The 13,465-nt window shown below is 37.2% G+C and overlaps 1 protein-coding gene across 3 annotated transcripts in view; it reads left to right on the top strand.

Moving 5' to 3' along the window:
- Positions 1–13,465, top strand: part of LOC143209048 (opioid-binding protein/cell adhesion molecule homolog) — a 210,048-nt gene that overhangs the window by 189,133 nt on the left and 7,450 nt on the right. Inside the window, exons 8-10 of one of the 3 annotated variants that reach the window (XM_076424203.1) lie at positions 4,111–4,176; positions 4,358–4,459; positions 8,904–12,935. In XM_076424203.1, the coding sequence (XP_076280318.1) occupies positions 4,111–4,176; positions 4,358–4,459; positions 8,904–9,115 (380 nt within the window). In that variant the 3' untranslated portion in view covers positions 9,116–12,935. Of the gene's footprint in view, positions 1–4,110; positions 4,177–4,357; positions 4,460–8,903; positions 12,936–13,465 lie in introns of those variants that run through there. The other 2 variants (XM_076424202.1, XR_013009033.1) reach the window with 2 other exon arrangements.

Below are 13,465 nucleotides of genomic sequence, written 5' to 3'. Positions count from 1 at the left end.
AATACGTAAAGCAATTTGATTGACTCAGATGTATATTTGGTTGCCGTTGTATGTGCTGTTGCCGCCGTAGTTCGTTCGAAATTCAAGTGGTACGACTTAAGCACTGGTACGACTTTCGAAGAATTTCGAGATACGTAGATTCTGATTATTTTTATAAAATAATAAATAGTCGTAGTAAATAGGATATGTGTGCGAGGAACAAGCAACGTGGAAACTCAAACAAGTCATACGATTGCGGACGCGTAAAGTGATCATTCGAATCGACTGCGTTCTTTCGATAAAGGGAACGAAAATTGAACTGCATCGCAGCGTGCTTTTAATAAAAGAGATGACGCGGGGGCCACCTGGTGCACTGCAACGTATGCTGCAGTTGCACTAAAATACACGTCACAAAATTGAGATTAAACAAGACGCATATACCTCTACCTATTGTTTCGTACTTTTCGCGCATGGTTTAATCCGTCTACTAACAAGCTTGACTTGTACGAACTGCGAGTTTTAATTAAAATAACAAGGTTTGAAGATGTTCGCACAATGGCAGAAATGCGTGTAGAGTTCCTATAGAAGCCGCTTCTGCAAATTATTAGCGAAACGTTCGTTCACGTTATTTTTCGAATTTTCAATAGAATAATAAAACCTTGTTCGTGTTTATAGATATTGTTTTTATACAACGAAAGGTTGTGTTCATTACGATTGTTGTGCTGATTCGCAAACAATGGCGAAACTCTGTATTCGAAGCTGTATTTTCTTGGAAATTGTTCGACTAAAACAAGAACAAAAATGATCAAACTTGTTTCAAAATATACAGGAATAAAAGTTTCATAATGATGATACAGATTTTTTATTTATTATTATTTTGCGAGTTTGAAAAGTCTACTCGAACGTTTAAAGATGCTCTGCGTTTAAAGATGCACCTCATTGAAAATCATTCGATTAAAACAAGAATAAAAATGGTGAAATTTAAATAATTACGGCGGAAACTTTCTGTTTATTAATATTTAGCGAGATCAAAAATTTCAGTACAAAAAATGTACTGCATCGAAAATTATACTATTAAAGCGAGAATAAAAACGACGAAAATATCAAAATATACGAAACTGAAATTTAGAGCAATTATGGCCAACGCGTTCTGTTTATTCCTATTTCACTGATTCAGAGGTGGGCATTATTTGGCGAAACAAATATTTCATATGCTATTTAATATTTTAGATTTTATTTTGCTTAAAGAAAATAGTATTTTAAATAAGATATATAAATTGGAAATAAGATATTTCTATTTTAACAATCAGAGAGAAACACGAAATAAAATATTTACTTTTTGCATTGTTATAATACTCTGAGGAACCGCATAAACATACAGTCTATCTTATCGTTAAGAAACGATTTACACCCATAAATGTACTGAATTCGAACCATGATTTTCAGCAATAATATTTGGAATTAAAATTGTAAATAAAGACAAAATACAAATATTTTAAATATTCTTCAAATAAAATACTATCAATTTTCAAACAAATTACTGCCACAAATAAATTATTTTATTTTCAAAAATTACTGCTTTAAATAAAATATTTTATTTTCAAAGTTGTACACATACCTTGAAATAAGTAGGATTATTTACTATTTACTATTTAAAATACTATTTTCCCCAGCTCTGTACTGTGATTCGAACATACACAGTAGAGCTCTTAAAGAATGCACTTCCTGTGAAATTCTGATATCAAAGCAGGGACAAGTAGTGCATTGTTTGGAACGCGGCTAGCACTTTGAGCAACGAGGCCAATCAGCGGTGGCATTTAATTTGACCCCGACTACAATGTACATATGCCGCGTTCGCGAGGATCAAATGTAACGTGAAATAAGAGCCCGGGCGATTGTGTTTCGATCTAAACCGGCCTAGCCGGGGTCTTCCTAAATGGTTTGGCAATCATACGGGGCTGGATATCAAAAAGTAATTTATCGTTTCGATAAAGTGAACCTTTTTATCCCCGTGAAAATCGTATTTCCTGAAGAGCCGGCGTGAGCCGTGAATCACCGATAACCACCGCTGTCCCTCTGTTTCTCGGCAAAAAGAAGCCGCAGCTATCTATCGGAGCGTAATTGTGGGTTTCGCGTTTCTATACTCGCAGGGGCTTTGTGCTTTAATCAGTTACCAGTCCGATGGATTACCGGGCGTGCTACTTAAATAGTCGTTCGGCTGTGACCGCGATTTAAACGCGCATTTATACACTTTAAATCGCCCCGAAGTCGCCGTCGCCAAGTAATTGCGCCGGAAACAGGATTTCGCGAATTGCGTAACAGCCTTTCGGTTACAACAACCTCGATTTCTGCCGAAACGTCTGTTTTGATGCACAGCTTGCACTCCAAAGTCACTGAGACCACGCGAAAAAAATGAGAGGCTCTGCCTGTGACCGTGCCGCCAACCTGTGCCGTGAAGTCTAGCGGACTAATTGTAAGATTGGTCCAGCGGCCCCACCCACAATTTTTATTGATATTGTGTGGAAAACAATACTTTTAGGTTGAAAGACAACCCCCTAAAATTTTAAGTCTCTAACCCTTCATATAAGGATAATATGAGGGTAAATACCCTTAACTGTATCATTTTTTTCTCGGTTGTCAATTAAGATATTCAGATTAAAAAAAAAACGAAAATACTCGAACTTACCTCCTTCATGTCATACATTTTTTCACCATTGTGATCAAATTATTGAGGGTAGAAAAAAATTGCAGCTGAACATTGTTCTGGTGATATTTGGTGCAGTGCATCTATAAAAGTTTGTTTGGTGCCAATCAATTCAAGAGAGCAATTAAGTGACATAGATGCAGTGCACCAAATATCACCAGAACAATGTTTAGCTGCAATTTATCAAGTCAGTGCTGGATGTAATGCTTGCATTGCTGCAAGAGGGAAACATTTTGAACGATATCTACATCAAATAGATGATAACGTAAATAAAATGTAAATAAATAAGTACAAAAATGAAAACTTGTTTTGTTTCTTTTTTTGTGATTTTCTCCAAAACGAAGCAAAAACGAGCAAATCTCTAAAAGACTTTTTGTCTTAGTTTTTCGGTCCCCTACACGCTCCTGAAGTTTTGCCATTTAAGTTCGGGACAACCTGTATAATACAATACGGTTAAATGATAGTGTAAATAATAATTATTTAAAAGTAAATAATTGTGGTTGGGGCCGCTGGACCAATCTTAGTCTGCTAGACCCTTTCTGTGTGTCGAATTTCGACAAAAACATTTTTATTTATCTCTCTCTATTATCCCAAACAACTCAATCCAACGCGATTTTGTGAAAAGTAAAACGATTTAATGTATCGCTTCGAAATCAATGTGAAATGGTGGAACGGTCAGTTTCGCGAAATGTTAGTAAATGTGGACAGTTCAAAATAATCAAATTCGCTTAATGGTTTGGTCAAGTAATAATTGAACGATAAATGTTGTGTTTCACAGCTATCTCTCCGATATAAACTTTTTGTTATTTCCTTTGAGCAGTTGTGAATTTACTGCGTGTCGCCTGTAACTTATAAACAAAAATAAATTGGACGTAGCGCATACGTATGCGCCTACCGTTAAAATATCGGAGCCAATCTTGATTTATGCAACCGTGGCTAGTGTTTGTACCGGGGAAAAAAACATGTAAAATAAATTGTCACGAGCAGTCTCGTAAAAGTCGGATTTTTATTTTTTTTCCCCGAATCTCTGCGAAGAATATGAAAACACGACCATTGACATGTTTTTTGAAATGCAAGCAGATTAACGCTCTGTATGGTTAATTTTAATATAAAATTTCAGGAAATGAGAAAAAGCGATCCCTTAGCGTGATCTTTTTTACTATGCTTTTTTATATCGTTTGTTCAAATAAGGTTACCTGAATTCTGTCAGAATTGTCAATCCTTTTTTAATAACCTGGTGAAAGGTGGATTTTACAATGTTTATTAATTCAAACTGAATTATCTTTATTAATTCGAACTGAATTAATCGTAGTTATATGTTTTATATGATGTTTGTTAGACTTAATTTAAAAATTACAGCCACGAGTCTAAGAATTTATATTTAACACGTTTCAGAACGTAGTTTCACCTAAATCATATTTTTACAGAGATTTCAACGCCGACAACGCAATTGAGAACGACGTCGACCACTCCACTACCTACAATTCAAGAAGGTAAAATTTACGCGACAATTTTAGTATAACATAAATAGTATTCACTAAATGATCTGTTCAAAGATTCCAAGTTTTTGCGACAGTGTATTCAATAATCTCAATAACATTTTTCCTCACAATTTAAAATATTTCAAGACGTTTGTTAATATTTCCTGTGAGAATTATTTCAATACCTTTACAGTTGAAAACATTCAAAACTCGCGGCAAAGGCCATTACCTAGTGCTGAACCAAATCCTTTTCAAATAACTGTTTCATCGTTGCCGAACGTTGTTAGAAGCGATGGTAAGTAATTTTTACAAATTCTATCTTAAACGTTCATATCTGCCTCTGAGATGTGTGAAAACTTTTCCACATAAATTTAAATATTTTAAATAGAGAATAAATGAAAATATGTTTTAATGGCAATTTTTGTAATGTCGTGATTACTACGTTAGTTGGCCGCACAAACATCTTTCTGAAATGATTTTCTCTTCAGAAATGTCCACAGAATCCAAACGCGAAAAACTTTCGGAAAAATGCAAAAGTAATGGCTGCAAACTGCACGGAACCACCCGTTTTCAAACTTTTTACAGCCATGCGCAACCATTCAAAGTTATACAATTTCAAATGGCTGCAGTTAACAAGCCCTTTTCAAACTTTGACAGCCATTTGCAACCGTTTAGCGTCATACGATATAATAACTGTGTGTGTGCTAATATACTCTGGAAACTCTCCCCTGACCTTCAGCAAAAAGAAACAATCAGCAAACAATTAGATGTCCACAATTCGCAGTTCGTTGAAAACGATCCGATTGAAGTAGGATACAGATAAAAATGATCGGATTTGTTCCGTAATGTACACTGGAACCACAGTTCAGTTATCACGGATCAAAATTCGCGTCAGACAATGAAATATTACGGTTCGACGGCGCAAGGGGCCCCTAATCGGAGTATTACAGAGTGCATTCGCGTCGCGAGATCGACGATCGAGGAAAATTGTGTGCGCCGATTGGTCGATATGCGTCCTGTAGATGGAAAGTAATGATTCCTCCAGGATGAATCGAACGCAGGACGGGTTCGAGCTAATTAAGGGATCGGTTCCGAGAACCTGGTCGTGCCGATCGCTGAGGGTGTCTCGCAGGGGTCGCGATTTATGACAGCATTGTTCCGAGAGTCAAGAGGTACCTCGAAACCGTTGCACGTATTAATTGCTTCTCGCTCGCAATTCCGCTCGTGGAACAATATGCCAGTTTCGCCGAATCTAAATATCAACTGCGCGAAGAATACCAGCTCTGTCCCTTGAGATTTAAATTACTGGACTGTCGACTTTTATGCAAACGCGAATCTTTCTCAAGAAGTTCGCGAAAATTCAACCGGACCGGACACCTCCTTCCTTTACAGAAAGATTAATAATATAATAATTGTTAATGTAGTTGTTCATTTCAGAATTGTTAGTTCTCAAGGACCTCACTTTAACAATTGGAGTTGCTGATGGCATCACAGAATGTTTTCCAAGTATTAATAAACACGACTTTCTCTGTCAAGATACTTCCAAAAATTCAAACTGAATGAACAATATGTTTCGTTATGGATATCATGGATTTTTGGTCATCGAACAAGACTTGATAATCATTGCAACTGGAAGAACAGTTTTCGTGAAATTCCACCGCGCTCCAATTCCCCTCTCCGTCAAACAAACTGTTATGTTTCTCCGATTCGTTTCCGACGCGAAAAGATCCGAGATATCGTTTTCGTTTCATCTTTGACATTGTCTATTTCAGTTACGGATTCGATGTTGTCGAAACATGTTTGAATATTCAGACGCGCGCTTCAACGCTTACATGCCGCGAAACTTGCCAAACAAAAATCGAATTAAACGTACTCCGTAATACTGCACGGTACGATTCTCGCGTCGTCGCGTCGTTCGACGCTTCTACGGATCACGCGCGGCTGTTGCGGGACATTTTTTTTGTAATCAGAAAGTTAAACAAAGCAAACACATCGATATTAATAAACGATGAAATATTTGCATGAGGCTCTACCTAATTAGAGCGGCTTCAACCATTATTCCCGGTTATTACTTGCAGTCTCTTTATTCGCGTATCGTGTATCGTTGGAATGATTGTAACAAATGCAGTGTCGCCGCATTTGTTATTTTTTAGGATATTATTTCCACGATCGGGAACTTTTGTATTCTTCAACGAGTCCGTGATAAATAAATTTCTGTCTCAGAGTAGAACATTACAGTCTCTACTATAACTTTTCATTTCTCGGTTACATTATGACTTCTATATTACTTCTTTCTCTTATTTTGATGTGTAACTGTGTTTTTGGATTTTTATGAATTGCTTTTAGAAAACTATTGGACCTTCTGCCTTGTAATTTTGCACACATATTTACCGCTTTTTTGAAGTAGGACCTACATGAGTATTTTTTAAACACATACCACATGATTGCTACGTTAATTGTACGAATTCTACAACACGTATACTTTTTCAAAAATGTAAGGAAAGAACGAGTTTTTTGAGAATAGAAAACCAGAATACGCATTAAGAGGTTAATTCGTGCCATTCGAATTTGCCCGATCCGAATATGGTCGGGCTTGGGTATGATGAGACGGGGAGCGGTTCGAGACAGTGGATTCAATTATAGGGCTTCATCAGAAAGTTTAAAACGGACAAAAAGTGGAAACGGTGGGCGTATTTTAACGTAAATACGTTATCCCGCTTAGAAATTCCGGGAACTTCCCTTTAAATCATCGCTCCGGCGTAATGCGAGAACTTACGCACACCGAGGATGAGAAACTTTTTGAGGGGAAAGTTTAAGAGAAGGCGTGAAATTTACCCGCAAACTTTCAGCAACGTGGCACAACGCCGTAGATCTCCGCGCCGCGCCAGGGCGACAAACGCCGCGCTCTCAACGGGATTTTGATGAAATCCCATGCGGTTTATGAACTACTACATCGCCCCGGCCCCGGACCATGGAAGTAATCCGGTCCTCCGTTTCTGGAACTTCCTTACAAGTCCTCTTTCCCGTATTCGCACTCTTTCCCGATTGTTATCCGTCGCTCGACGCGTCGCGTCGCGTCGCCTCGTCGGGAAAAGGTCGAAACGGTAATCCTCGCGAAACAACGCCGCGGATTCCGCCCCCGCCGCGCCGCCATGTTTACGGCTCTTTCTTTCGCAGATCAGCCGAAAGAAAGGTATTTAGAAACGGCGGCAAACGCTCGCAAAGACGGGACGCACATAAAGCAGATTAACCCGCGGAAAACTACGGCTCCCGGAACTTAAATTGGCCGTAAAGAAAGAGCCTAAAGCAGGATAAGCAATGCCATTGAAATTTCTATCAAAGTTCAAAGTTAGCGAACGCGTTCCCACTGCGAATTCTTCCCGCTGGAACATGCGAATTTATTTTTCGCCTCTAATTACTCGAACGGGATCATCGGAATTTTGCAAGTTTCACAAGTACAAATTCGATAATGTATTTCATCCTTTTCAATCTCATTTCTCGGAATTGTTCATCCGCTGTGTTTCGAAACAATGGTACGTATCATTGACTTTTAAAAAGCTTCGATAATAATCACTGCTATACGCGAAAGTACCGATTTTATTACATATTTGTTATTGTTCAATGGAACAGTACAAATTTTGGTTTCATGAGATAGAAAATTGAAGGATAATTTAATTTTTGAGAAACTACGTTACTCGACACTTCTTTAAACAATGTGTTCTGCTACGAGTAAATATAAAATTCCTTCTTTAGGCTCATTTTTTGCTGGCTGCCAAGTTTTTTTCTGCACCGATCAATCTGGTAGTGGTAGGAAACAAATTTCTGTTTCGCTGTTTGCTCGTTTGTTTGCTGAACGTCATGCAAAACCACGCCAGAAGGTATTCCATGAGATTTGGCACGTGCATAAAGAAGTTGACGAATAAAATGCTGGGCTACTGGGGTTGCATTACGAAACTTCGGGAAAGTGGAAGAGCGACGTCAGTTCGCGAGCATATCATTGAAAAATCTCGGTTACCGGTTTACGAGGAACACATACATTATATGTGTACATACATATACATATTTGTAATATGTACGAGCGAATCAAAACCGCCGCGAATTTAATATAGAAACAATGTCGCTGCTGCGTCTAGGCAATTTTAAGAGGATGAGTGGCTAATGAGATACGGGATCGGTGTACATTATTCATTACTGAACCACGTCTCGATTAATCGCGTTAATTGCGTTTAATGAACAGCCCAGACCAATGAGTCTATTATCAACGCAACTGAAACAGCAACGGTAAAATGTTTTCACAACTTTATTCGGCGCAACCAAGCCTTTTTTGATTTTCAGAACACCAGTTTCATGATCAATATATTTGAAAAAAAATCTGTGGAATTTATGTGCACTGGCTGACCGTTCCAAATATTACGAAGAAAAGTTTACCATTATTTTCCAAGTTAAAAAATACAGCACAACCCTATTTAATGAACACGTTTGATGCATATATGGACGCACACGTTCGAATTAGGGAGAACTGTGAATTCGCAAACAACTATATGTCCACCAAATGTCCAAAACATTCGCGCAGGCAAACTTTCGTAGCAAACTGTGCTGAACTGTAGCAAACCAAAAATGAGGTTGAATGGTGATGCGAATGGTTGTTGCCTTGATTAGAAGCTGTCCCAAATTCGCGGTAATTAGGTCAGGTATCACGGTGTTTGATGTGTATTATAGATTAATCACTTTTTCCTCAGACGCGCGGATCCACGGTAGAGCGAGCAATGGCGGTTACAACGAGGTGGAGAACAATATGGCAACGAAAGGACGTAAAAGCGTCGATAGCCAGGTACGACCACGAAGAATCGACAACACGGCGCAATCGATGTCATCCAGGGGCACAGGCACGAATTTTCTCGCGCAATCTAGAGCGGCCGCCTGCATAATCCTTCTATCCGCGCTGTCGTAGTCGCGTCAGCCAGCTACCAAAAGAATGGTTATGCCAGGAAAATCCTTCGGGGATCAAGATTCGTCCTGTTCATCGTCATTTATCTCATCCGCGAAAGGGATCAATTAATGGACGCGCGTCGATAGAATAAATTTATCGGCGACCATTACCGTCGCAACCCACCGAAACCAACGACACGCGCGCATACACACAGACACAAACGCACACACCGATTTTTCCTTGTAAAACTCGGATACAATCCCGACAAACGCTGCCAGCAAATTTTTGGAAATGCATTCGAACTGCTCTTGTAATTCATTCGCGAATGTTACTGCACTTCTCACCGTTCTTGCAACTTTTGTTACTGAAAGTCTCATTTTACATCTCATTTGGAAATAACACACAAGTGGTTATGGATCTTAACCCTTCGCACACGGAATGGCGACTATGAGCTGCCACTAAAAAAATTGTCATTCTCTATAATGTTGGTCACGAGAAAGAAAAGGTATTCGACCAGTTACGCTAACTTTCGTCTTCAATTTACAGTGACTCCAACTAATATTCGGACACTCTTAAACACACCATAACCTTTTCAATATTGAACTATGCGATTTGAACTTTTTTGGGAAGCTATAGCAATTAGATTACTACAGGATGTGAAAAGGAATTTTTTCAAAAATTGCATTTGGTCGGAATTGTAGAGAAAATATTAAAAGTTGCATTTTACAACTTTTTTGTATAGGCCTATATTGAAATTTTAAGAAATACGTTTTGTAGATCTGTGTAAATTATATGCACTGTGGAAGTTTCATAGAAATCGGTTGATGCGGGAGAAAACGACAGGTATTGAAAGATGTAAGAATCCTCAGAATTACTGCAGTTGGAGGCCGAAAATCGTGAAAAACTGCAATTTTTACCATCTTTTAACGTTTGTAGCTCATTACTACGTCGACCGATTTTGATGAAATTTCCAGAATATGTTTAATTGATACAGATCTACGAAACGTGTTTTCTAAATTTTCCATATAAGCCCACATAAAAAAGTTGAAAAATACAACTTTTAGTATTTTCTCTGCAATTCCGACAACTTGCAGTTTTTTTCAAAAAATTTGGTCACGTTCTGTAGCAAACCAATTGTTCTAACTTCTCCAAAAATTTAAAGTCGTATATTCCAATATTAAAAAAGTTATGGTGTTTTTAAGAGTGTCCGAGTATTAGTGGGAGTTACTGTATGTGTTCTATTTCGAGTGACTAACCGTGCATAATCTATCAAACACAAGCATGACTTTCGGACGGCCATTACTAAACAAAGATAAGTATTTTTCTATTTCCTCGTGTCAGGTGTATTATTGTTTTGAAACGATAGAGACGCGCTCTCGACGAAACGTGTTTCTTGTGCGTGCTCGTTCGAACGAAACCGAAGACTCTAATCTCATTACAAATAAACTGCACGATAAAATGTAATTATTGTGATAGAAATAATTTTTCGACTAGTCGCAGAGCATGCTTTTTGCTGCTCGAACGTTGAAACTGCAGCACCGTGATATAAAGATGTCCACGGGAGAAAGAATTGTCAAAGAGGGAAACGCAATTAACGTTTGTTCCCAATCAGAATTACTTTAAAGAATTTTGAACTAATTATATCAAGTTTCAGTATCGTTCTGTGCTGCAGGTTAACGGCATTTCCCTTTATCTGTTTCGCTCGATATTATCGATTTCTCTCCTTTCTTTCTTTGTTGGTCAAGTGAAAAGCTCTGAAATCATACGCGTCGTTAGCCAAATGAGATCCTTTCATTTCCGTCGATTCTACAAACGGAAATGATAGAACTCTTTACCGGCGCACTTTTGTTCGATTGTTTCACGGAACGTTTCTTACCTGTGTAATTATCAAAGATGAAGGTCGCATTTCGTTTCATGTTTCATTCTACGCTCCAAGCCTCCGCTAATATCGTTTATTTTAAACGACTCACGATTGTGCTGCTTCTTCCGAGCACGGTTTTGCCTATTACACATTTATTCAACACTTTCCGGAAAATTATCTGTCAATTTATCATTTTACGAGCTGCTTTACTTTTGTGTGTTTTAACGTTCGATGCTAAAATGCGCTGGACACGATGATTGCAGATGTAAAAACAACTTCTGTCTTGGGAAAACGCAAATTTAATACTTTCGGATAAATCAAATCTTATGAATGATTTTTCTCAGAGATTTTTAATGTTTTATTAATTTGCTATTATTACAGCGTAATTTCCATTCACATTTTAATGTTCAATCCTAAGTTCAAGTGCGGAAGAACATAAGTCGTCAGGATCTGTAGACAAGGTGAACGAGCAAAATGATATCGATGTAATAAATAGACTGCGGATTTTATGCATTTATGACAAAAATGAGCACGTGCAATTTAAAGCAGTGGACGAATTACGAAGATTTAAGGACATCAGTGTATTAATTTCAGCTTAATAAGACAATTGAAAGAAAAAAGAATTGTATGTTTTGCTCCTGTGTATTGCAATCAATGCAAACATTTTCTATTTTGCATAAAGATCCGCAGTCTAGTAATAAAACAACAAAATTCTTTCGATCGAGTCTTCGTTTTCAAGAACGCAAAGAACTATTTAAAGAAGTTGTGTTATTCGACCTGTACGCCTCCCTCTTTTGTATAATACCGCTGCATTATTATAAAGATGTACAGTGACAGAAGTGTTTATCGATAAGGATAAAATTGTAACAATGATTCTACTTTGACAGAGGGCCGCTGACGGTTCACCAAGTATGACACACACATTGTTTCTTTGCACTTCATTGTATATTTATCATTTACACTAACAGTCCAATCAGTTACTACGTATTCGGCCTAATTAAACTAGTATAATATTATATGTGATCGCATATACGACAAAATACACAATTACTCTGTAGTACTTCGTAGGATGTAAAGAAACGCATAGTTTCCGTATCTCTATGCGTAGACGCGCAACAAGTATGTAAATGAAGGTTTTATGTAATTGTAACGTATAATGTGCGAGCAACCGTGAACACGTGTTGAGATCGTTTAAACTTTTAAAGGAACGGAACGGAGGAGCTTGTGTGTGACCGATGTATGTAGAATAACGTGCAAAATGAAAGGTCGCACATTTGAATATATTTGTAAATACCGTAGTAATATGATAACTCGAAATATTATAACATGTCTGACCTAAGTTTGTACATAACTGGCGGTTATGCATAGAATAAAAATTATTATATTTGGATATTTCGTATTGTAAAATTGTAGCATCAACATTTATATTTTTATTGTTTTTGTGTTCTTCTGTTTATTTGATTTAAGTTCATTGAATCAATTTAATATTTGAGATTAGGACAAAAAGCGTCCAGTTAATTAACGAAATTCTATGCAACCTAAGCCATTATAGCATTAAACCTGTACAATTGTCGTTGCTGTAGACTCCATTTTACTCGGTCCCGCCATCAACCGACTATACAATAATAACACTGTCCAACACCAAATTTGATTTCAATATACTGTTGGGTCCTTCTTATAGAGTTTTTTGCGCTGATTCCGAATCTGGTTTTAATTTTTTTCCTATACGTCCAGTTTTTGAGAAAATGGAGTTTAAAAAAAAGACATATTTTTCAACTTTAAACAAATATTGCGATGTTATTATAAAAGATATTGAATTGTTGTTTACAGCAAAAGATTCTGTAGACTTTCCCGAATACAGTGATATCCAATATTAATACATTATGATTGTTTAAACATGTTTAAACAATGATTAAAGACGGAGATGCACCACTTTTGCACCAATTTTTGTGGATATTTTCGAATTTATCTCAAAAAATAAGAGTCCAGCGAAAAATTGAACTATACCACGCGAAAGAGCAGACTTTTATCTTGAGAAACCCCCCTGTGAAGTTTGCATGGTCGACGTTTTTACCGAACCAGAAAGCAAAATATCTTCGCCCGACATGCGTTGACGCCAGTGGTGCTCTTCCACTAGCGCGGTCGTTCGTCGGGATACGGCGCGGCGCGCTGCGGTGAAACGGCGCATGGCTATAAGCGCGCAATTATGTCAGCTTACTTAAATGTAATATTTTATTAAATGTTATATTATTGTTATTTATTATTTATTAGTATATTTATTCTGTATAAATTATTTTATGTATTTTTTAATGTTAGTCTCTCGTTTATAGTATATTTAATACAAAAAATACCTTTTGTAACAAAAAAATAATTTATTCACACACTACACTATTACACTATTTACAATGCTAATATATATGTGTACACTATTCAGATATAATACACTATATCGATTTAATATGGAGCAAACTATTTTAATTATGTATTTAAGTCAATAAAAATAGTCCAGT

This window comes from Lasioglossum baleicum, chromosome 5, assembly GCF_051020765.1.
Source record: "Lasioglossum baleicum chromosome 5, iyLasBale1, whole genome shotgun sequence".
NCBI lineage: Eukaryota > Metazoa > Arthropoda > Insecta > Hymenoptera > Halictidae > Lasioglossum > Lasioglossum baleicum.
This window is presented reverse-complemented; position numbering and strand designations above follow the sequence as displayed.